We start from the raw sequence: 26,600 nt of genomic DNA on the forward strand, positions 1-26,600 counted from the left end.
GAAACCCAGCAGGTGAGTGCGCTAGCAGGAGACAACTCATTGTGGGTCATTTCTTGAATGTTCTTCAGGTTTCGCCAGAACTTCTGTGACTTTGGTTGGTTAAAGTAATATGACATGATTTTTAGGAAGGATGTGAACGGACAGGTAGCTGCTGAACACAAGCGGGAGGCAGAGAGAGTGTGCGAGGAAGAGAGAGAGAGAGAGAGAGAAAGGGGGAGGAGATACAAAAGGGAGTAAGAGGACAGGGAGAGGGGACAATATAGTAAGAAGAGGGAGTTGATTCATTCAGAGAGACTCTCAGTGAAGTAGCAGCGGAGGGTGGAAGTGCAGGCGGTAGAGTGAACTTGCAGAGGTCAGAAGGAAAGCCTGTTTTTTGTTGTTATTTTTAAAGTCAGGCTCTGACAGCAAACATGGAGAGAGCATTACACACCACACATGACATAGACAGACGCTTGCTCCTACCCTAAGAAAGCCAGTAAAGACAGCCCAAAACAACTTGAACTAATCTGTCCACAAGGAGCAGGAGAGAGAGCCGAGGGATCGTAACGCTGGAGCTCAAGGATAAACCATGGACACTGCGTACACCACAACACACCTGGAGGTGAGTCCCACATCAGGGGGTGTTCCTTGTGAAAGCGCCTTAAAGGGAAAGTTGGGATTTCTTGACATGAAGTTGGAGGACATCCCCATCAGCAGTGTAGTACATCAACAGCGACTTAGTTCTGGTCAGATTTCGGTGATGAGAAACAGGTCCAGTTGGTTGCTCGGTTCATGTAAGTCAAGAGTTTGGCTTCTCAAAACAATATGTGTTCAAAAGAGGAATACATTTGCGTCACAGAAATCAGACCTCACAAATCGCTCAGCGTTACTCCCTCTCTTCCGCCGTCGCATGTCCCTTCTTGTGCATGTGGTGAAGATGGCTGCCACGCTCGCATCTTCCAGTGCCGTGGAACAAGACGGCCGCGATGCTGGCGTAATGACACCGTCTTCACCACATGCACAAGAACAGACAGGCGTCAGCATGCAGCGATACGACGGAAGAGAGACGGTGACACCGCGCGATTTTGAGGTCAGATTATTTTTCCACGAGGCATTTTTAGGATTAAAATGCATTACTCTTTTGGACGCATATTGTTTTGAGAAGCCAAACGTTTTACTTAAGTAACCCCAGCAACTAAGCAACTAATTCCGACCAGAACTGCTGGGTAAAGCACTGCTGATGGACTACACTGCTGACGGGGGTGTCACACAACTTCATGTCAAAATATAACGATTCCTTTAAGATAGTGGACAGAAAAAAAACTGTCAAAACACGTACCGCCTACTGTGTTTCCTGTGCTATTATGTTTCTGACAAATACACCACATGGGGGCGCTGTTATGAAACCGGATAGCTGCAATGACTTGAAATTTCTCACACACCCTCTGTAACTTTATTGTGTGTCGTCAAATCACCATCATGCATGCTGGCGTGGCTGCCAAAGCATGTGGAGCCGCAACCCACAGGGGGCGCCACAAATGTCGTTTGCAGCCAGCCACGGGGTGTGCTAATATTTTCACCAGACTAACTCCTGTTGTGCGTTGACATGCGTGTACAGTACACAAAAACGTCTGGTCTGCTCAAACCATTAGTCACACTGACGCACACTTACACACACCCACACACGCACACGCACGCACACGCATACAAACACAATCCAAACTCCAGCGCTGAATAATGTTCCCATTATGAGTTCAAAGAGCACCAGGTCATTTACTCGTAATACGCACGTTGTGAGTGAGTGTTGACGCCCTGAAAGGTTTTTTTTGTGTTTTTTTTTTAATGCAAAAAGCAGACAAGTCTGTTTTTCGTTCCTCGGCCTGTATGGCGGTCCGTCCCGGCGCAACACGGTGGGTGGGTGAGGGGGGTGGGGGGTGTAGTCTTCCAGCTTTCAGAGGCACTAGTGACATATGTCAATATTTCCACCCGTGGGGAGGGGGGCGGCTCCTGTATGCTGTCTTGCAGACAGTGTTCCTCAAAACTGAAAGACGGCGTTTTCCAATGAAATGGGCCTCATTAGAGGGTGCAGGTGTACCTCATGAAGTGCCCAGTGCCTGCAAAGTGTGTTTAGGTGGTCTGAGTCGCACAAATAGACATCCAATGCCTGCAAAACCACAACTCCTCTTGCAACTCTTACTTCCAATATACAGTAGATGGTAGGGATGTCCCGATCCCAACTTCAGGATACGCTGTGTTTTGAAGATGGGATGATATATAAATATGACTGGACCGATCCGGTTGGCGTATAACGTTGGTTAACTCAGGGCCACAGTCCAACACGGTAGGTGTGGTAATGAGCCTCAGAACTGGTTGCCACTTGACTCCCGCCACCCGCGAGAAGAAGAAAAGGCAGACATGTCCGCGGTGTACCGTGGTGAAGTTACTTCCATGTTGGACGTCGGATATTGGGCTCCGTAGCTACTACTACGTACCTACGAAAACATAGCATGTGTTGCTATGACATTGACTTATGAATTCAAAGTAAACAACAAAACAGACAAGAATTCCCTTTGACTTGTTGATTTCCTGCCCAAGTTTGGGGAAAGTCTGTTTAATGTGAAGCTAAGCTCACGGTGGAAAAAGACAGCGGTGGACTCACAAGTCAGGCTGAAATGACAGAAGCACTGAGTGGAGGAATTTGGGAAAAGAAAGACGGGAAGAGCAACAGGAAGGGAAAGTTGAGGACCAGGCGTAACATGAAGACAGCAGCGGCGGATAAATCAGCCAGCTGCGGTGACACTCGGAGGCCCTCGATGTGCCGCATTCTTCCGCAAAAACACCATTCATTCAAAGCCCGGGAAAAATAATGAAAAAAAACACAACAGCGGCATTAAAGGAGAGATAGGGAGCGAAAAAAAGGCCGTTGGGGTAAAAGGGACAATGCTGTGAATGCAAAGGAAGGAGGAAGGGGAAAAGGAATGAGGGGGTTGAAATAAACAGATAAAAAGACAGTTTATCACCACGGGGGTGGGGTGGGGGGCAGGTCACGTCTCATATGTCTTATGGCATACACAACCTTAAACCTTCATTTCACCTTAGCCCTAAAACATTCACCACACCTCGTTTTATCGCCCGGCCAATCACGTTAGGAACCACAAAAGCTATCTATGCAAGTGTCAATATTATGCTACGTGGTGTCACTCGGCACACAAAGGGCATAAATGGCACACGTTACATCAGATGGGGCTACACTGGAAAGGTAAAAAAATATAGAAAAGTTAGTTACAAGGAAAAAATACCAGAATAAAATTAGGAAATTGTTGTTTTAAGTCATAGTTTGAACAAACAGTCATATTTTTTTACAGAAAGGAGTCATAATCCGACCCTAATAAACTTGTACAGTTATGAGGATGAAAATAGAATATTATAAGAAAATAATCACAATTTTTATGTGGAAAAAGTCCTTTTTTTAAAGTCTGATTTTTGCAGGAAAAGTATTTTCAAGTCACAGGAATAAAATTCTAATATTACAAGAAAAACATTTTTTTAATGAATAATTTTACAAGAATAAAGTCATTATAAAAGTCATTTTTTTACAGGCATAGTGTAGTACACAAAGCATTTTTAATTATATCCTTTTAACTGTCTGTATTTTTGTAGGAGCACCCCCGCAGTTTTGTTATGTCAAATGGTGCTACGACAATAAAAGCCTTATTTATTATTATAGGTTCCCAAAACAGCCCGCAATAATTGAAATCCGTGAAGTAGCCAACTTCAGGTGTTTCCGATGATCCTATCTGTTTTAAGGCTGTAAAAGCCCTCATCGTACACTTGATACCCTTTTCTCAGACAGCCACTAACATTTTAGCACATTTCTCTGTTATTGAAACACTCAAAGTTTAAACCTTCGTTTGAATGTTAATGATCAACCTAGTAGGTTGGACACAAGAAATGATTAAGTCACTCACGCGTGTTTCACTCCTCTGACCGTGCCTTTTCGTCCTGGCGCCGTTCCGCTGTACTTGTTAAAACGTTTTTGTGTCCTTGTTAAAACATATTTCTCCTGTCATCGTATTTTCTTCCTCCTCCTCCAACCAAGGGTTCCCCCTTAGCCAATCAGGATGCAGAACAGAATGCGCGTTCATACGCTGTTAAAAAAAAAAAAAAAGCATTAAAATTGCACTAAAGAAACCCACGAAACAGCGAGTCCACGAAAGGTGAACTGTGATGGAGCGAGCAAACACTGTGTGACAACAAAAACATTTATTTATTTATTTAGAAATTTTGACTTTTTTTTTTCAAAACTATAAAAAATTCCAAAAATATATATAGAAAAGTTATAATGCTATGAGAATAAAGCCATAGTTTTGGAAAAACACTTTTATTAAAGCCATATTTTTACAAGAATTAACTCCAAAAAATAAAGAAAAATTGCTAAAATTATAATTTAAGTGAAATATCTATTTTTAGAAAATTACAAATTTATTTTTTTTTAGAAATAAGTCATAATCCTACAAGAACAGAACAATAGTTTTCAAAAAATATTTAGTTAGTCATATTTTCACAGGATTTACGTAGCAAAGTTTAAAAAAAAAGAAATGCTAAAATTAGAATTTAAGTGAAATATCTATTTTTAGAAAATTTGAAATTTAGTTTTTTTTAGAGATAAGTCATATTTTGTTAGTCATATTTTCACAGGATTTACGTAGCAAAGTTAAAAAAAAAAGAAAAATTGCTAAAATAATAATAAATGTGAAATATCTATTTTTAAAACATTGTAAATGGTTTTTTTTAATAAATCATAATCCTACAAGAACAAAGCAATAGTTTTCAAAAAATATTTTGTTAGTCATATTTTTACAGGATTTATGTTGCAAAGTTAAAAAAATTAAAATAAAAATTGCGAAAATGATCATTTATGTGAAATATCTGTTTTTAAAACATTAGAAATGTATTATTCTGAAATTGTAATTCAAGTGAATGTCAACATTCCCACAGGAACCTGAACGCAACATTCTTTCCAACAGCTCTGCTGTAGATGAATCACAGGTTATCGTTCAATATTTCTTCTAATAAAAAAAGTAAGGTTAGATACAGTAAATCACAAAAAACTTCCAAATGAGGAGATTTCCATGTCCACACGGATGAAACCTTGACTATTTCATTGTTTCTCAAACTTACGCTAACATCAAACTTGACAAGCTCCTCAATAGTCGACATTTTCAGGCATGTATGCGTTTCTAATCTTAACATAACATTACTACATTAGCGCTTTATTCTTTTAGGGTGGCCCTCGTTCTCCTAAACGGAGATCAGCGCGGATGCCTGACAGCTCGTGTGAGCTCTGAGCGACCCAGCCGACCTTCCGCGTGAACCTTTGAACTCTGCATGACATTTTTTGTAGGCGAGGAAAGTACAGGAGCGACGTGGCTGTCCCTCATGTGCTTTTCAAGGCTGCACGGTAACAAGGGAGAGGCTGTCCGTCCAGAGCATTCTAATCTGTAATTGTCCTCTGCTGCCGCCTCCGCCTCAGGTGAAACAGTCCTGGGTGGGGCTCCTGCTGCCACACTTTAATGGATAGCTTGCAACAATCCCACGCTGCTGCAGACAGGGCTTTTTTTGGTTTGTTTTTTTTGCTCTCAGGCCCTCCTTGCCCTTTGACCGTGTGGACTTGCACACACAATCGCGTATGCATAAAGACATAAACAGACACGGTCACACCTGTAACCTCATTCTAACACCTTTTCTGACAGTGCGGGGAGATTAGCGGCCATTACGGCATCATTACGCGTTCCCTCGTACCATAAACGCCGCACTTATCTTTGGCGTTAATCGATTCAATGCCTCGTAAAGAGATGAGATAAAGAGATAAGTAGGACGAGGCTTTCTTTGGCCTCTTGCATTATTTCTCTGTTGTTACTCCTTTAATTAACCTCACCTTTTTACACCTGGCCTCCACCTCTTTAGCTTCTCTGCCGTCTAATTACAGGTTTACTCATTAACATGTGCCCCACGGAGGGTGTCAGGGGGTCTTGTAGCCGGGGTCGTAATTGTGCATACCTCCCGTTTTCTCCGGGAAGCTACCCACTTTTGACCTTCTTTCCCGTCGCCCTCCTGTTGAAGTAGTTTCCCCTAAATTTCCTACATTCTCACTTTCGTCTAAATAAATATGTTGTAGGTATGGCAACATTTCTTAAAAAAATGTGTTTACCATTTACAAAAAGTACCACAAGGCCTGCTGGGAGCTTCCCAGCATGCTTTGTGGTACTGCAAAAAGTTGCTAAAGTTAGGTATTTTGAGTTAATAGTTGCTGTTTATTATTATTTGTTTACTCACCTGTTACATGTTGTGCTGTCACTTTTGTGTGTAGTGAATCCCCGGCCATCCCTCCCCGCCCCCCCCGCCCCGTTCGTTCAAGCCCCCTGACAGTTGAGTCAACCAATCCAATGAATCCGTTCCAGACACCTAAAAATAAAAATAAAAATACGAACAATTCTAGTTAACATGCAGAAAAAACAAAGTAAAAATAATTATAAATGACAAATGGATAGAACTTCAATCGGGATTGTCACCTTTTTTATCAAATTGCTCGCTGTCTTTGGCCCCATGGCGGGTTCTTTATCAGTCTCACTCTGTAATTAACGCACGGACAGCGAGTTAGCAACACATACGGTGCCCCCCCCACCCCCATTTTGTTATACCTTTACCTATACCTTTATACCGTTTTTTCCTCTTCTTTCTAAATTGTGCACCCGATTGATTTGATTTTCTCTTTTCCATGTTTTGTTGACAAAAATAACAGCGCTTCATCTCCCACCCTCACTCAACTGGCAGTCGAGGGTAAACCAACTCATGTCGACTCACACGTCGCTGTTTTTTATTTCACATTTTAGCAGTGAAATCATGTCAGACTCTTGGTCGGCGACATAATGAATATAACATTAAGAATGAAATATGTTTTATTTTGGAGCAATTACTGTTTTTTAAATGTATAATTAACTTGAGGGCTGGGGGGTGCCTGGGGGTGCGAGTATCCCGCCTGACTTGATGAGCGATGAACGCAAATAAATGGGATTTTGTTCCCTCGCCCCATCGCAGCTCCCCACCCCCCAAACACACACACACACCCCCACACACAGTACATAGCATACGGACTAGTTTGTTGCATGCAATTATTGAACCAAAGCCGAGGCAAAATTTTGGCAAAACCGAATCATACGAAAATCGAGGTTTGGCGGCATGTAACTGTGTGACCTTCCTGTTTGTGGTCACGTTCCCGCACCCAGGCACAAAGAGGAGGGAGGGGGGTGTTGTAGTGCGTCCACTCTCAAAGGAGTCACCAGTCAACCACAGGGCACGTATTGACAAACAACTACCGTAAATCTTCCAATTCACGCGCTAGAACGTCTTACAAGAGCAGATAGCCATCAGGGTCTCTAATTAGTGCTGCCTAATTAGTGCTGCCTAAAACATTGGCACTAACAGCTGCGGCTGTAGGCAACCTCCTCATGTGTTAAAGCAGCTAAAGTATCACAACTGGTCAGCATCCAGCAGCCTTATGTACCTCTGCCTGCGCTTTAAAATGTTATGGTTAAACCCAGTTTGGAATCTCCCCGTCAGGTCCACCATGCTCCCTGCTAACCTCCTGCTCCTCATGGTCCTGCTGCTACCTCACGCCTCGTCGGGTCGCCAGGGTGACACCGGTGACAATGGCACGCTATCGGACCCCCCGCCGTCCTCCCCCCTGGAGCCCGGTCTGGCTCGGACCATCCAGGGCCTCCTGCTGAGCCGCCTGGGTCTGCAGTCGCAGCCTGATCCTCGGCCCGGAGTGCCGGTCCCGAGGTACCTGATGGATCTGTACCGCTTCCATCAACAGCAGTACCACCTCCTGGAGGACCCCTCCTTCAGCTTCCCCAGTCGCCACGTGCAGCAGGCCAACACCGTACGCAGCTTCCATCACACTGGTGAGATTTCAACACTCATCGTGAGGAAAGACCTTTAGACTGTCTCATGCAAGCTTTGTATGTTCTGTTTTATCTACCGTGGCTGGCGTTTAAAGCTACTTTATGACACATATCTGCCATTTAACAACCAAAACACAGAATCCAAACACTTTGAGATAAGATGGATTTCTGCAGTAACAACAAAACCATATAGTCATGTGGAAAAACACACCCCATGGTCTAACCCTTCTACTCCTCAACCGCCACACACAAACGGGTGGACATTTTTCAAAACATGCACCCCAGCTGTGTTGCTTGTGCTATTATTTTTCTGACAAACACACCACATGGTGGCGCTGTTATTAAACCCCTACGTTTGACATCTTAAGTCGGGTTGATGTGACATTTCTCACACAGCTCTACAAAGCACCCACGGTAACTTTAAGGTGTTTTGGCTGACTGTCACCAAATTTGGTGCACACCTTTAGGGGACTGACAAGCACTTGTGTGCAAAATTTGAGCGAGATTGGTTGGAAAACATGGCCACCATGTGGCCCAGGCGGGACTTAGCAACTAAATGTGCATAAGTCATTGATCATTTGTCTAATGATCATAAAACTTACAAGATATCTGTATTACATGCATGCTAGCATGTATGACAAAGCATTTGGACCACAACCCATAGGGGGCGCCGCAAAACATCACAACACGATGAGGTGTCTTCATTTTTTGTCTCGTCCTGTACGTTACATATGAACACAAACATGATAAAACACTTGTCGGCCCACCCTTTGCAGCTATAACAGCTTCAACTCTTCTGGGAAGGCTGTCCACAGGGTTTAGGAGGGTGTTTATGGGAATTTTTGACAATTCTTCCTGAAGCGCATTTGTGAGGTCACAGAGTGATGTTGGACGAGACGGCCTGGCTCTCACTCTTCGCTCTAAATCATCCCAAAGGTATCCGTATCGGGTTGAGGTCAGGACTCTGTGCAGCTCATCCACACCAGACTCTGTCATCCATGTCTGTACGGACCTGGCTTTGTGCGCTGGTGCACAGTCATGTTGGAAGAGGAAGGGGCCGGCTCCCGACTGTTCCCATGAAGTTGGGAGCATGGAATCGTCCAAAATGTCTCGGTATGCTGAAGCATTCAGAGTTCCTTTCACTGAAGCACGAATCCCCCCCCCGACCAAACCTTACACTTGGCACAATGCAGTCCAGCAAGTATCCTTCTCCTGGCAACCGCCAAGCCCAGACTTGTGCATCAGATTGCCAGATGGTGAAGAGAACGTGTCACCACTGCTCTCGAGTCCAGTGTCTTTGCATTGCACTTGGCGATGTATGGCTTGGATGCAGCAGCTCGGCCATGGCACAGGTGACACAGCAGGGCGGCAGGAAAGAGACTGTTTGACAATGGTCTACAGCCAATTAGAACGCAGAAAACAATGGGCGGTGCAGACAGACCAGCGAGGGAAGAGAGAGAGAGAGAGAGAGACTCAATTTCCCACAATGCAATTCTTCTTAAAGAGCCAGGCTCATACGTTCCTACACTGCAATAAAAAAAAGGAAGCACTAAAAAAATTTCGCGAAACAGCGAATCCGCGAAAGGTGAACTGAGATCAAGCGACGGAACGCTGCACTTTGCACTTGCAATTTTTTGCACTCTTTTCACATTTTTTGTACACTTTTTTTCACTGCCCTGCACTATCTGGAGAGCACAATAAACACCCTAAAAGTTATCTTTTTGACTGTTCTTTGCTCCCTGCTCTGAGGGGCTTGCAGTGGAACTCCACGACAATAATAATAATAATAATAAATCATTATTATAATTCCAATTATATGTAACATTAAAACATCTCTCACAGTGTCAATCAAATCTGACAACATTTTTAATGCATTATTTATTTAATTTACACATGATATATATTTATAATGTATTTTTGGTATGCCAGGTTTCATTAGATTGTGCAGGTGTACCTAATATTGTGGCCACTTAGTGTAACTGTACGTTTAATAATCGTCTATATGTCTTATTAAGACTTGCAGTACCAGGAAAAAAGTTGAAGTAAGCAGCGTTTGTGATGTGCGGTGATTATTGTGCATAAGCACAAATAAAATAACAATAATAAGTGTTGTTCTTGTCCTCTTAGAGCCCCTCACAGCAGAGGACCACAGACACCTGCACATCTCCTTCAACGTCTCCTCCATCCCTCAGGATGAGAAGGTGCTCTCCGCTGAGCTCCGCCTCCTGCGCGTGGCCAGGACCTCCCTCAGACTAAACCTGTACCTCTCAGAGCACCACGAGGACCCCCGACCCACCCTGCTAGAGACAAGACTGCTCGCCGCTGGCCCTCAAAGTCAGAAAGCTAGCAACGTCTGGGAAGCATTTAGCTTAAACGCGGCGCTCTTTGATTTGGCCCTCAGTGGAGCCGGCCATCTGGGCTTCCTCCTGGAGGTCAGACCGGAGAACAGCAACTCATCGCTCCAGGATCAGAGCTTCGTAGCAAGCCAGGAGGAAAGGGAGGGACACAAGGAGGGTCACCTGAGGGTGTGCAGGTCTGTGGGGCAGGATGAGCACAGCTGGGCCCAGGAGAGACCCCTCCTGGTGACCTATAGTCATGACGGGCGTGGGGAGCCTTTGGTCAGACATAGTAGGAGGAACCTCAGTGGGGTCCAGAGGATGAGAGGAAGGAAAGAAGGGACAAAAGAGAAGAGCAAAAGCTGGGATAGAGACCAAAAGTGGGTGGAAAACACAAGTTGGGGGGGTGATACAGGAAGTGAAAGTGGAAGGGTAAAACGAAACGGCAGGCGGGCCACGAAGCTGAAACGCCTCTCCCGTAACAGATGCCGGCGCCATCCGCTCTACGTGGATTTTAACGACGTGGGCTGGCACAAGTGGATCATCGCGCCCAGCGGCTACGACGCCTTCTTCTGCCTGGGGGAGTGCCGCTTCCCGCTGGCCGACCACATGAATTCCTCCAGCCACGCCATGGTGCAGACGCTGGTCAACTCGGTGAACGGCGCCGTGCCGCGGGCCTGCTGCGTGCCCACCTCCCTCAGCCCCATCGCCCTGCTCTACCTGGACCCTCAGGACCGAGTGGTGCTGAAGAACTACCAGGACATGGTGGTGGAGGGCTGTGGCTGCCGGTAGCGTGCTGATAGCATTAAGAGTTTAGAATTAAGCAGCTGATTGTTTCATTGGAAATGACATGAGAGCATAACATCTGCCAAACCATGCTTCACCATCGGAAGATATTATGCCGCTTTTCCATCGCATGGCACGTCTCCGCTCAGTTCTGCGGAAATCACACTGCGTGGAACGCATCGGTCAGAAGGAGGGAGGCTGACAGGGGTCTCCCCTATTTACTTCTCAGCGTGTCGCTGTGGAAATTAGACACATTTCATCCAAGAGGAGACTGAGGGCAGCAAGAAAATGGGCCATTCCAGCAAAGAAGGTGGAGACTGTGGAGTATAACACTGCAGAAGCCATAGCGAAAACACGGTGTCACTGTGTTTATTTTCTTCATTCACAGTCATTTGATTGGAAAAATAAATGTCCAAGAGGAGACTGAGGGCAGCAGAAAACAGACCTCTGCTGCAAAGTGGAGACTGTGGAGTATAACACTGCAGCAGCCAAAGCTAAAACACAGTGACACGCTATTTATTTTCTTCATTCACAGTCAAATGTTAACAGAAAAAAAATGCCCAAGAGGAGACTGAGGGCAGTAAGAAAATGGACCATTGCAGCAAAGCAGAGACTGGGGCGTATAATACTGCAGAGCTAAAACACAATGACACTGTTTATCATCTTCATTAGCTGTCAGGTACTATACAGTGGTGGGAAAGTGTTTGCCCCCCTCCTGATTTCTTTTTTTTTTTTTGTTGCTTTTTTTGCAATGTTTGTCACACTTTAATGTTTAAGATCATCAAACAAATTTTAAAATTAGTCAATGACAACACAACTGAACACAAACTGAAACATTTTATTATTAAAGGAGATAGATTGAGATCTATCAGTGTGGAAAAGGTTATAAAGCCATTACTAAAGCTTTGGGACTCCAGCCAACCACAGTGAGAGCCATTATCCACAAATGGCCAAAACATGGAACAGTGGTGAACCTTCCCAGGAGTGGCCGGCCAACCAAAATGACCCCAAGAGCGCAGTGACGACTCATCTGAGAGGTCACAAAAAACCCCACAACAACATCCAAAGAACTGCAGGCCTCACTTGCCTCAGTTAAGGTCAGTGTTCATGACTCCACAATAAGAAAGACACTGGGCAAAAACGGCCTGCATGGCAGAGTTCCAAGACCAAAACCACTGCTGAACAAAAACAACATTAAGGCTCATCTCAATTTTGCCAGAAAACATCTTGATGATCCCCAACACCTTTGGGAAAATACTCAAAAGTTGAACTTTTTGGAAGGAGTGTGTCCCATTACATCTGGCATTTCAGAAAAAGAACATCATAGCAACAGTAAAATATGGTGGTGGTAGTGTGATGGTCTTCAGGACCTGGAAGACTTGCTGTGATAAATGGAAGCATGAATTGTGCCGAAGGAGAATGTCCAGCCATCTGTTGGTGACCTCAAGCTGAAAGCAACTTGGGTTCTGCAGCAGGACAATGATCCAAAACACACCAGCAAGTCCACCTCTGAATGGCTGAAGACTTTGGAGTGGTCTAGTCCAAGTCCTGACCTGAATCCTATTGAGATGCTGTGGCATGACCTTAAAAAGTAAAAGCCTCCAATGTGGCTGAATGACAACAATTCTGCTAAATTCCTCCCCAGCGCTGGAAGAGACTCATTGCAAGTTATCACAAACGCTTGATTGCAGTTGTTGCTGCTAAGGGGGGGCCAACCACTTATTAGCTTTAGGGGGCAATCACTTTATCACACAGGGACATGTAGCTTTGGATGTTTTTTCTCCCTTAATAATAAAACGTTTCATTTAAAAAGTACATAAAGTGTTGAGTTGTGTTGTCATTGACTAATTTTACATTTGTTTGATGATCTGAAACACTTAAGCGTGACTAAAGTGCAAAAAAAGAAGAAATCAGGAAGGGGTCCAACACTTTTTCACACCACTGTAAGTAGTAGTGATAGTACCGGCTTTTGCCAACAGAAATGCGTCAAACGTGAGAAGAGCCGAGTCGGTACCGTGCAGGGGAAAAGGTGCAACTCTTGTGACGTTGTTTTGCAGCAGTGATTGACGTGGTTAGCGATAAGCGCATGGCATCGTAACGTCACGTGACGACGTGGTTGCTGCAATATTTGCAGAAACCACCAAGAAGGAAGCAAGGGTGCTGAGCGCAAAGAGTGTCCCGCGACGCACCTTTATGTCACAAGCTATTTAAAAAAAAACAAACATCAGCATTGCTGAAAATGACGACGCTATTGTTTGAATGTACTGCTACTCCTCTACATTCCATTATTATTTAAAGAAAACAGACTTTTCATACTTTTCTTTACAGACAAGTGTCGTGATTCCATTTAATCCACTGCAATTCTAACTTAAAGGTTGTGTATTTAAAAATGTGGTGTATTTAATCTTGGTGATATTTAAAAAAAGAAATAAATAACATGCCGTCAACAGACAACAGTTATGGCTTTTACATGTGACGTGTGTCCAGTGCTACGTCTGCTGGTGTCCATCATACAACAACATGAGTGGCGTTGCCTTTAAGAGCTCAACAACTAACAAGTGTGTGTATTGTTGCTATTCCAGTGTGTAACCACAGGTGTCTAGTAGCCGTGTGTGTCTGCATGTGTCAGCGGCAACAGCAAAACAACAAAAAAAAGACGACTGATGTGAGAAATGTTGTGCCTTTCAAACGAGGGCGTCAAACGTGTTTTCTGCTGAGCTAATTGTTTTCCCGTGTTGCATTTTTCTGTCTTCATACAAAGCAACAGCTTGTAAATGTTCCAAAATATGCCTACAATAAAGAAAACAAACAGAACCGATGTTGTAGGACTTTTTTCATGACCTATCCATCCATCAATCTTCTGTTGCTTATCTGAGCAGGGAAGCCCAGACTTCCAACTCCCGGGCTACTTCGTCCAGCTCCTCCTGGCGGCTCCTGACGTGTTCCCGGGCCAGTTGAGAGACATAGTCTCTCTGATGTGTCCCGGGTCTTCCCCAAGGCCTCCTGCCGGAACACCTCCCCAGGGAGGGAGATGCCCGAGCCACCTCATCTGGCTCCTCTCAATGCAGAGTTTCTCCCGGATGACAGCCACCCTACGGGGAAAACTCATTTCAACCGCTTGTACCCGCCATCTTGTCCTTTCGGTCAGGACCCGAATCTTATGACCATAGGTGAGGGTAGGAACGTAGATCCACGGGCAAATTGAGAGCTTTGCCTTTGGGCTCAGCTCCCTCTTCACCACAACGGACCCATGAGGAGTCGGCATCACACCAATCCGCCTGTCCATCTCGCGTTCCATCCTTCCTCGAGGTACTTCAATTTAAACTTTTCTTCCAACTTCCTTACGACTTGACTTTGTTTACTTAGTTTCTCATATTACCACTTTTAAAAAATAACATATTTTTCAAATTATTATCATTTCCACTTGATGCTGTTAAAATGATAACATTACAACGCTATTCTCATAAAATTATGACTTTTTCTCGTTAGATTACAATTTTTTTCTTGATATTTTGGCTTTATTCTCATAAAATTTCAGCTTTTTAAAATTTCTGCTGTAGTTTTTTTCCCTCCAGCTATGTCAATTTTCTTCTCGTATTCTTTATGACTGCATGACTGTAATTATAACTTTATTACCATAATATTTTGACCTGCTTGTCATGTTCCGCAGGACAGGAGCAAGTGCTTCCTGTCCTGTGCCTTTATTTTGGCAAGCTGTACTTCCTGCGTGGTGGAAGAGACAGCCGCGTCACGCCTGCTCGCCGCACAGTTGGGGACAATTGTCATTAGCGGCAGTTAAAAGGCCAGCGCCGTCGTATGTGCGGCGCTGTTTCATTGCCATTGTTACCCTTGCTCCTCGTCTCCTCGTCTCCTCGTCTCCTAGACAGTGCTGTCACCTGAGCAATTTTACTTACCTGGACTACCTGCACCCTTTGTCACACAGCCTTTTTTCCTCTGTCGCCTTCTGTTTGCTCCTGTTGGACGCCATTAAAGAACCTTTATTTTTGCACTCCTTCCCCTCGTCTCTGCACACTGGGGGTCAAACACTCGACAGCCGCTACCGTCCCTGACACTTATTCCCTTAATGTAACTTTTTCTCAGGCCTAATTTTCCAAAAATTCCAACTTTTTTTTTTGCTTGTTTCTCATATTACAATGTTTAAAAAAAACTTTTTTGTAACATTTCAAGTTTGTTACTTGACTTTACTAATATTACGTCATTCTTGTCAAATTCTGACTTTTCTTGTTTCTTGTTGCCACTTTTTATTCTCTTAATATTTTACTTTATTCTTGTGAAATTACTGCTGATTTTTCCATTTGTGCTTTTGTGTTTTAGTTTAAAAAAAAAAATAGAAATTATATTTTTAGAATGGGCCGCGGGCAGCATTTTGGACACCCCTGATTCATAACAATATAAAAATATAACAACATCAACAATGTAACAATATGGACAACACAGATATTTGTGAAAACGAACAAAGGAGAGAAGCAAAAAATCTCAATCTCATCAAGCCAGTATGGAGCCGATACTGACACGTCCCTTGGTACCGATACTATCTATAATCGGATCGATCTGCGCACCCCAGCATACAACGAACATACAAAAATGGACCTTTCAGGCACAATGCAACCACCTGGAACATATTCATTCCTTGAGTTTATATGATTTATATGGAAGTGGCCTGCTTGCATATAGACATATATGCAAGCATATACAGTATATAGTGAATTTCCCTGCTGTGGGATTAATAAAGTACAATACAACAGACGGGTACGTCCGTGTTCTACTTTCTTCAAGTTTTCGTATACTGCATGTACAGTACTGTAATATAATATTTTTTGTATAACGTACTGTAGTGGATGACTGCCAGTACGTTTCATCTGGTGGTCTGCATCACATCACGGCTCACTTACTGGCCGCCTGATAACCTCTGGCCTTTTCTCTTCCATTATCCACCCTTCCTCGTTTCCTAAGCCTTCACTCGCTTCCTCCTCTGTCACCGACAAGCCATCCTTTACGCCGTCTCTCTCATCTCATCCATCTTGCTCATCTTTACAAGTCAGCAGCTTCACAGTCGATTTGTTTGTCATTCTCTCTGGTGACTGGATAAGCGGTGTTTAACACCACATCTGTCTCAAATGATCAAACAGCCCATCATTTGACCTTAATTAAGCATTTAATTAAGCAATTAAGCATTCCCTGCCCCACACAGCCAGTGCGCCCCCCCCCCCGAGGGAGACCAGCTGGAACCTGCAGAAACCAGAGACCACAGCCCACAAGGGCAGACGCGCACCGCACCCCAGCGGGCCCAGAGCCACCCAGGGCACACAGGACTTTGGGGCTTTATTTGAAGATGTGTAGCGAAGCCTGCTTTTAAAAAATCTTTCACTTCGCAGAGACGCGGTGTCACCTTCGGGCCCCAGTTTTAACTAAATCATTTATCAAAACTGTACTTTGTTATCCGCAGTCATTGGAGGGAAAGAAGCACTTATAATGAGGTAAATTTGTGGCCTTGGCAAAGCGACACTGCCAAGACATCCCTTCCTTCTGGTGGACATCACACACTCTTTTCACTCCGAGTATCCCCTTAAGTGCACCAAATTGCAGGCTGATACGTGTGTGTGTCACACCATAAAATGAGTGTCCCAAATCACTACGGCAGATGTCAACGACTCGGCCAGTTGCTGTTGTGCGCTGCTGCCGTGGAGTCCGCTCACAAACAACAAATAGACTGACAAAGCGAACAAGAACCGCTGCTCGCCTGGGTCCCAGAGTGAGGCAGGTGCAGCGAGTCAAGCCATCAATCTTGGCCGCCACGAGCCAGAAGCCTCTTGGATGACTGCAGCATCTTGCTGGAAATTAATGGAAACAGCAGATTTAAAAAAAAAAAAAAAAAATGCTCATGAAAACAACTTTTTCTCTCCAGCTTCCTTCATCCTATTCTTGTAAAGTTGAAGGATGAAAAATGATGTTTGTACAGGTGCCGGTGCTGTTTTGTTGTGAGAACTAGCGCATTCCTGCTTCCTTCTTTGTGGCTTGCTTCTCACGGCAGCTGTATGTTCTCAGGACGTTGAAAAGACGCTGGTCCATTTCTGAATAGCTCCACGCTTCATAAACCACGTGGCTCCAAGCCTACCTGGGCTAAAAGGTGGGCTACCCAGACCCCAGTGATATACAGTGTTCCCTCCTTTATCTCGGGGGATAAGTTCCCAAAATAGCCTGCAATAAGTGAAATACGCACATGTTTTAAGGCTGTAAACCCCCCCAGCATACACTTTATACACTTTTCTCACATTTCCCTCTTGTTTGAACACTCTCAAAGTTAACATTTCCTTTGAATTTTAATGATCAACCTGCTAGGTTGGACACAAGAAATGATTAAGTGACTCACACGTAATTCCCTCCTCTGATCGCACCTCCTCATCCTGGCGCCGTTCCGCTGTACTGTACCGTTTTTCTACTCTTGTTTAAAAGAGAATGCTCCTGTTGTCGTATTTTACTCCTCCTCCTCATCATCCATGAGCCAAAGATTCATTTATTCCGTAATGGCACCCTACAGCCACGTAACTTCTGCTTTCCTTCAGCATCTCCACAACATTTTGTGTGATGGCTGGCTTCCTTTGCCTTTTGGGTGAGTTTTGTCAACATTGTGGGTTTTGTTGGGGAGAAAACTTGCAACCATACAGCGTTCAGAGTCACAGGCGGTTAGCTTCTTCTGTTTCTTCTACGGTTTACAGTACTGGCGGTTAGCAAGCAGCTCACACAGTTAGCCAGTTTGCTAGCCACAACAAGAGACGGTGAGAAGGAGATTGATTGGCTGTAGACCGTTGTCAATCAGGACGCAGCAGGCAATGGGCGTTGCAGACAGAAGAGAGAGAATAGAGAGACAACTCAACCCTAACCGGTTAGCAAGCAGCTCGCACGGTTAGCTAGTTTGCTAGCCATGACCACAACAGGAGACGGCACGAAGGTGCAGACAGAAGAGAGAGAATGGAGAGCGATACCGCCACCACAGAGCTGTAGTTCTTCTTAAAGGGCCAGGCTCGGCCTGTAACAGCGTTCATACGCTGAACCGCAATGGAGTGAGGGAACACTGTATTACAGCATGCAATGAATTAGTGAAAGCGGTGCGATAACATCTGTTTTCAAGCGGACCTAAAATGACAGCAGGCCCACCGTGTTGGTGCATGCTACTTCCACAGACTCGGTTGCAGAAGGTAATATGTGCTTGGAGACAAATGTTCCCACATCTTTTCCACATCTGGCTGGGGTTCAGGTTAGATGTCAGTGCACACCTGAGACTCGGTGGTTCCATTGACACATGCTTGAAGCTAACTAGCTAACTAAAGGGCGTTACCAATGAATACAACTTTCCAGATTAGATCATGATTTTTGTCTTGCAGTTGACGTTGAGTCCCAGCCTCCCTGGTCCAAATGGTTCTTCTTTACATGTTAGCCACCATGAAGCGATAAAGGGACGCAGTCAATTAAAAAGCAACAGAAATATGCAAGTGATTCAACGCCACGCAAGCGGTTGCCAGGTCTCTTCTCAAGATTTACAGCCTCTGTCTACCACAGCCTTTCCATCTAATCAGAAAAGAAAACAAAGTACATCGCTACATGTGAATGGACACCGGGAGTGTACTCTTCCTATTCTGGCAAAAAATGGCCAAAAAGTGACATTTTTAAAATATCCTATCTCAGAATGCTCCAATCTGGGTTTTACGCTGCCGATACCGACACCGATCATCCATGAGTGAAATGGGACTCGGGTCTCTGCACTGGCTTCCTGTCGCTCAGAGAGTAGACTTTCAAACAGCTCTGCTTGTCTACAAGTCTTTTCATGGTACAAAGTACACCTCTGACATGTTAGAGCCACATGAACCATCTCCAGCACCGAGAAGCTCGGGGGGGGGGGGGGGGGGGGGGGGGGGGGGGGGGGGGGGGGGGTCTCCTACGGGCGCCCAGTGCTTTTCAGTTTGATGCTGCCAAAATCTAGAACAGTCTTGCAGAAGATGTGTGACAATCGACAGTGTTTGCTCGTTAATCGTACACGCAAGAGTAGCAAATGGGACACTACTTAAACAACATCACCTTCATTTTAGCAAACGCCAGGCGGAACATCGTGACCCCCGCTGGCCCGGCGGTAACTGTCAAGGGAAAATCTGTTGCCGACGGCAAAATAGACAAGAGACCAGACAAGTTCTTAGGAGAGGCACAATTTCATACATAAAGTTTCATAAAACCTGCATGCAAGCAACACAACCTGAAAGATGAAGAAAATGTCTGACTAGTCATGCTAAAAAGTTTAGCATTGCAGACTCACATGCCCAGAAAGCAAAGGCTGTTTGAATCAGGTGATACGTATGTGGAGGACTTGTTTTGGAGACAAGAGGTCAGGTTTTCGGTGCCCATTCTGAAGCTTACTTGGGGAGTTTTTGGACGCCACGTGTTGTTTGTTTTTGTAACTCCCTGGACCCCAAATGAAAAATAGTCTTTTATACACGGGACAGTATGGTAGTACCTCAGAGTACCTGTTTTTGTCAATGGAAAAAGGTTAATAGCGAGTAGATGCCGTGCAGTGCAAAAGGGGCATTAAAAAACAGCAAATGGCATGTCGGATGAAGGTCTGTGCGGCTTTGTTTTAGGTTTTACGGGTTCCAATCTGACTTTCACAGGTGTCTATGTGGCAAATGAATAGACAAATACATACAGTGTGTGTATAAATAAAAAGCAGCTGCTGTACAAGTCACCCCTGAGATATATTAACACAGACTGCAGCGTTTCTGACCTTTCTCCAAAGAGAAAGAGGAAATGAAAAAAATGAAAAACAGAGCAAGGGGGAGGAGGGAGAAGGCCTGGCATAAAGATTAGATTTGCACTTTAAACATCTGTCAACTTGTCCGGCCCGAGCCACCGCTGCTTCCCTACAGGTTTGGGCTCTGAGCTCATCGTTTCTTTCCTTCCACTTCCTTGCCGCTGTTTTTCACCTCTCCTTCCCCCGTTCTTTACGCTCCATTTGCTCTGTTTAGTACGTCAGTGTTGGGGGGCTGCCTCCAAGAACATACGCTGTTGGTTTTGCTCCCGTCTTAGCTGAACTCAAAGATCCATCCATCCATCCATCCATCCATCCATCCATCCATCCATCTTCTACTAGCAGCAGCCCAAGCAGGGAAGCCCAGACTTCCCTCGCCCCGGCCACTTCGTCCCAAATCCCGAGGCGTTCCCAGGCCAGCTGAGAGACATAGTCTCGCGAGCCACCTCATGTGGCACCTCTCAATGCGGAGGAGCGGCGCTTCGACTCGGAGTTTCTCCCAAATGACGGTGCCTCTTACCTTATCTCTAAGACAGATCACAGCCACCCTACGGAGGAAACTCATTTCGGCCGCTTGTACCCTCCATCTTGTCCTTTCGGTCACTACCCAAAGCTCATGGCCGTAGGTGAGGGGAGGAACGTAGATGGACAGGTAAATTGAGAGCTTGGACCCATGCAGAGTCCGCATCACTGCAGGTGCCGCACTCAAAGATGTCAAACTTTTTCCACGTACACAAAAGTCTTATCTTTCTCAAATATTGTGCACGAGTCTGTTTGCACTACACTTGTTCGCATCTCACAGGTGTGCTATATCAAGAGGTGTGGCCACAATAAAAGGCCACTTTAAAAGGTGCTGTTTCACTGTAGCGAACACTTGTGACACCAGTGGCATTGTGCTTTATGATAAAACTACACCTTTGGAGTGGCCTTTTACTGTGGCCTTTTACTGTGGCCATCTTGATATGAGGTGGATGTGTTTGTGCTTTTGTTCAGTGTAAATTTACAACTGATCCGAATCCAGAGGAGTCAACCTCAAGCTTGCAGGACAGTTTGGAGGGGGAGGAGCGAGGCGCCTCGATGCAGCGGCATCAGCCAGGCTTGATCGGTGTGTCAAAAATGTTTCATTAGTTGCCTTTATGTGCTATTAGCAAATAGCAGAGCTGTACTGTAATTGAATACTCTTCCGTTAACAGCAGCTTTACAGATGCAACGTCTGCTCATCTGCGTGTTCATGTAAAAATGTCTACCCAGTAAAGGCACGCCGCCTGTTTTTTGTTGTTCTTCAAAAGCACAGCAAAGGCCGGAAAAAAGTGAGTGGACAAGGTAAAAAAGAAAAGAAGAAGACAGCCATGAAATGACTCTGTGAGAATGAGGAGATAAGCTGATAGTCCTGCATGCCCGCCTCAATAAACTCTATCATTCATCCCGAAACATCCAGCGTCCATATAAAAGACAAGCCACATGGTACTGCCATTTCCCAAAACCTGCTCTGGGTCAACATCAGGTGTGTATGTGAGTGTGTGGGGGCATGCTCGGCGAGAAAACGCTGCGGTGGAAGCACCGTAGCAGGTGTCCCTTTTTTTCAAAGAGTTGTTTTGAAGATGCCTGCTCATCAAAACTGCATGAAAGCAATTCCAGGACTTATTCTCCTCATGGGACGGTACTGTACAAATTAAACTTGGACACTTCAGACCAGGGGTGTCCAAACTTACGGATGCGGGGGCCAATTTTGCATTTTCTAAACCAATCCATGTAGATTACAGAGCCTGCATCTCTGCTTTGTGTTATCAGTGACAAAGTTATTTCTAATTATTTGTATAAACTTTTTCACCTTACATGACACTTTTTTGCCCGTTTTTCCTTTTTATTGATTTGTTTATTTTGTTTCATCCTTCCATCCATCTTCTTCCGCTTATCTGAAGAAGGTTATCAACTTTGTTAGGTTCCGTGTTGGGTTGTTTTGCAGCCGTGATCCAAAGAAAAACAGAGACTTGAGGTGAGAAACACGACTGAATTCATAGCAAAACAGGAAGGTGGTGTCTGTGTTGATTTTGCTGCCGCATCGTGTTTCTGCCAACACCACTTCTTTAGTGAAGGTAAAAGTAAGCTAAAATGTTCATTCATCATTTATACACAGCATGTACGTGCAGTGTTTCCTCATTTATGGCAGGGGATAGGTTCCAAAAATAAGTGAAGTAGCCAACTTTATTTGTTTCCAATGACGGTATAATGTATGTTTTAAGGCTGTAAAAGCCCTCACCATACACTTTATAGACTTTTCTCAGACACGCAGTAACATTTTATAATATTTCTCTCTTGTTTAAACACTCTCAAAAAAGTTTTAATGATCAACCTTCAGGCCGGACACAATTATGAAATGAAATTATGAAGTCACTCGCGCATATTTCACTCCTGTGACCGTGCCTTTTTGCTGTACTGTAGTGTTTTTGTGTCCTTTTATTGTAGCGTAAATGGATCCTTGAAGATTCATTTACAAGCTAGCGAGCTAGCGATGACACAGGAGACACAAAGAAGACTGATTGACAATGGTCTACAGCCAATCAGGACGCAGAAAACAATGGGCGGACAGATGAGGGAGGGGAGAGAGAGAGAGAGAGAGAGAGAGACACTCAACTTCCCACAATGCAATTCTTCTTAAAGGGCCAGGCTCGGCCTGTAACAGGAAAATTCTGTGAATCTGCGAAGGGTGAACCGCGAAAGAGCGAGGGAACACTGTATGAGATTTCAAGTCTATAAATAGTAAGCTATAAGTAATATGCCAAGCAAACGTATAACAACAAGTAAACTAGTCAATAACCAGAGTTAGTTTAGGGACTCGAAGCTTCGCTGAACAATGGGTGGAGAGTCCGAGTTTATGGACCAACGCTCAGCGCTGTCACCTCCCATTCCATAGGTCACGTGTTCAAGCCCCGGTGCGGCAGTGTGATGCAGGCAGGTTACATATAGCAAGCGCACTGATCGTCTATAGATGACGGTACTTTTGCGAACTTGACGAGTATACTTAAAGTATTTTTTTGTGTTACGGGTTGGAACGGAACGGGTTAATTAGATGTACATTATTTCTTCCTTCATTATTTCGGTTGGAGTCGGCCCTTCTGGAACTTATTCATGACGCTGTACTTCAGTAGTGTAATGAACTGTTTGCTTTCTCGAAGTCTTCCACCCCTGCAGACCTCCAAGAAACCTCTGGAGTTCTTCGTCCCGAACTTCTTGAACCCTTCTCAATCCAAAGTGAATCCCATCATTGAAAGTAAGTATTCTTCAGCATGTCGGAATGCAACGTTATTTTTTTACGAGTGTGTCGTAAATGAAGCAAACTCTGCTTGTTTATGCCACGGAAGTCATGTCATAACCTCCTGAGCGACGACTCGGCTATCCCTCCTGTCTAAAGAATGGAAACATGCGGAGGAAAAGCCCAGCTGTGAAACAGAGCAATACGCTAGCTTTATTAGCCAGCAGGGTGCCTCAGTTTGTCGTGATACGAGGAAAAGGTTTCAGCCATTCATGAAACCAGCATTTTTTATAAATAGCTTATAAATAGCTAGCTCTGGCGGGCGGGGTCCACTTTTCTCCCCCCATCTGCGTTGCTAGGAGACCAATGCCAGGACTGCCACTTCCTACATGGCGGTTCTCAGGGAAGCTGGAGGGCAGGGAACAGGAAACTCTCTAGAACACATGACAGACGAGTGGGAATTCATATTTAAAGGAGTGAGTGAGTGCATGGAGGGGAGAAAGAGAATAAAAAATACGTATGCATAATAGACGGTGGGAGAAAAACAGATGCTTTTGTACAGGTGGGATGATGGAAAATGACCTTCATCCTTATTCTTCTTCTAATGAAACCCTTCTTCTGTCAAACCTCACACGCTCATGCTCCTTCCAAATGTAATCCAAACATGGTTTTATCCCTCCCAAAGTGTTTTGAAGGTATATGGACAGATGGCAGCCATCGCAGTAGGATTGTAAAGGAGAGTGAGGAGGACGGAGGATGGAGTGGAAAAATCTGTCAAACAATTCTTCTATTATTGACTTGTCCACAGTCCAGTCCAGAATTTCCAGAAATAGTAAGAACAGGAAGCAGTACTTGCGGAATCATAGTTTTTATGACTTTACCATGGCTGCGGAACAAAACCAACACGATTCCCAGGAAGATGTGTGTATCATTCCCACACCAGAAAGTGGTTATACTCGTTAATCTCTGGGGATAGGTTCCCTGCGATAAGTGAATTCCACGAAGTAGCCAACTTTATTTGTTTCCAATGATTCTATATGTTTTAAGGCTGTAAAAGCCCTCACCATACACTTGATACACTTTTCTCAGACAGGTATTTCACTTTTTCACTCTTCGTCCTGGCGCCGTTCCGCTGTGGAGTTTTTGTGTCCTTGTTAAATCATATCGCTCCTGTCGTCGCATTTTCCTCATCCTTGTCGTCCTTCTCGAACCGAAGATTCATTTATTCTGTGATGGCGGCCTAACTTCCTTTCTTCAGCATGTCCAGTAGTCCAACTTTTTGTGCGATGGTTAGCATCTTCCTCTGCCTTTTGGGTTTTCGTCCACATTGTGGGTTTCGTCGGGTAGAAAACGTGCAAATTCAGAGCCACACTGCTGCTGTATGATTGCTAGCACAACTGGATATTGATTGCCAATGGTCTACAGCCAATCAGAACGCAGAACACAATCTCCCTACTGGTAGCAGTAGTAAATACAATAACAGACCCCTCCAACAGAGCACCTATAGATCGCGTTCATATGCTGTTTAAAAAAAAATTGCACTTTAAAAAACACTGTACTGCGTTTCAGTTACCCGCCCTCCCAAAAAGCAGATGTACCCAACATCTTGTCCTCCTTTCACGTGGTACTCCGTACGTGACATTATGGGGAAATGACAGGAGAAGTGTTACTGTAGATGATCAATTGCCAATTATCAGTTCAAGTAGAGCTGCTGCAATGACGCATTTCTAGAGCCGGAGTGGAGTTCATGCTCTCTACAAACTGGCAGTCGTTAAAACATCATCATTAATCTCCAGGCGTTGCCGATAAGATCCATCATGTTTGCCCGCCTGCGTGCGCCAGATTCTCTCTTCTGAGATAGACAACCTGCAAATCCTGTACAATGATTTGTCATTATTGATGGGCTGTTTGCACGCTCGCAATTTATGCCACACGGATAATATTTACAAAGTACAGGAACTTTGGAAATCTACGATGGTTACTTTTCGTGTGTTAATTAGAGTGGGAATCGCCTTGAACGCCTTTTTTGCTTCTAACACACACTAGCCGCAAAGCAAGAAGCTAGGCTACAGTTATGGGGCAACATGACTCCACGGGAATAAAACATGATTAAGTTAATGATGTATTGACAGCTCAAAACCATGTGGTGTCCAATCATTGTTATCAATGACGTTTTCATCAACTTAACATTGTTCAGTAATCCCTCGTTTATTGTGGCAGAAATCAAATATTTTCATAGTTAGAGCACAGAAAACCTGTTTTCCACCTTCTAAATACAGTTTTTAACATTATTAGAGCCCTCTAGACATGAAATAACACCCCTACTCCTTAGTACTCCTTAGTACTCCTCCAGTTGCAGTCCTCCTCAAACCAAAAATTCATTTACAGTATTCTGCAATGGCGCAGTAAAGCCGCGTAACTTCTACATTCTTTTAGCATGTCCAGAAGTCCAACCTTTTCTGCAATGGTTAGCATCCTCCTCTGCCTTTTGGGGGCAGAATGTTTCTTCTTCGACATTGTGGGTTTTGTCCGGGAGAAACTAGCAAACATACAAAGACTGCAAGCCAGCAAGCTAGCTATGACACATGAGACATGGCAGGGCGGCACAAAGGAGACTGACTGACAATGGTCTACAGCCAATCAACACGCAGAAGACAATGGGCGGTGCAGGCAGACGAGAGAGGGAAGTGAGAGAGAAACTTCCCACAGTGCAATTCTGCGAATCCGCGAAAGATGAACTGCGATAAAGCGCGGGAATACTGTATTGAGTAGATACTCAACGTATTGCTTGAAGTGCAACCATGCAGTCCAGGCTGCCACATCACAGTACGTCTCCATAAAGCCGAGGAAAGACTATAAGTAGCAACACAATCCTCGTAAAAGCCACCGCTACAGATTTATTACTCCTCGGGGGAAAGAGAAAGAAGCCATAAGTGTCAGATAAAGACAGCGACGAGCCCACCTTGTGACACAAAAGCCTAAATGTCTTTTGGCTTAAAAGACATTTTTCATTGGGGGAGTTTGCATCTGGTTTTGCCTTCAGTTTTGCGTTCGACCATCTGATGGGATTGTCTTCATCTCACCTCGTCACTCAGCACCAAAGCTCCTGTTAGTAGCTGCTGTTGCTAATAAACACAGAGGGGCCGTCTGTCTTTTACCCCCCGACAGCAGGACTCTGAAGAGGACCAAGCAGAAGAAAACTTTATTGTGTAAATTACTGCTCAAAGGTGCACAGCGGATGTGTTTTCCTATACATGAAAGCGGGGGTTATAAATAAAAAGCAGCTCTGTGACGGCGTCTAAGCTTCCATCCTCGTGCTGGGAGGTTGAACGCAATCGCATCCAATCTGTCCAAGGACGCCCTACTGGGAAGGTCCCCGCTTAATTTGTCTTCTCTGTGATTGGCCCTTTGCCATGTTTTTAAATTAATACAAGCCGTCCAAATGTGTCTCCTGTGTTCTCTGTGTC

At 44.6% G+C, this 26,600-nt stretch overlaps 1 protein-coding gene across 1 annotated transcript; it reads left to right on the plus strand.

Annotated features, from left to right (window-relative positions):
* Positions 1 to 280: 280 nt before the first annotated feature.
* Positions 281 to 13,889, plus strand: bmp16 (bone morphogenetic protein 16). The gene is made up of 3 exons (XM_054795169.1): positions 281 to 601; positions 7,600 to 7,943; positions 10,071 to 13,889. The coding sequence occupies exons 2-3, from the start codon at positions 7,607 to 7,609 to the stop codon at positions 11,069 to 11,071; spliced, it is 1,338 nt and encodes a 445-aa protein (XP_054651144.1). The 5' UTR covers positions 281 to 601; positions 7,600 to 7,606; the 3' UTR covers positions 11,072 to 13,889.
* Positions 13,890 to 26,600: the final 12,711 nt, after the last annotated feature.

This window comes from Dunckerocampus dactyliophorus, chromosome 12, assembly GCF_027744805.1.
Source record: "Dunckerocampus dactyliophorus isolate RoL2022-P2 chromosome 12, RoL_Ddac_1.1, whole genome shotgun sequence".
NCBI lineage: Eukaryota > Metazoa > Chordata > Actinopteri > Syngnathiformes > Syngnathidae > Dunckerocampus > Dunckerocampus dactyliophorus.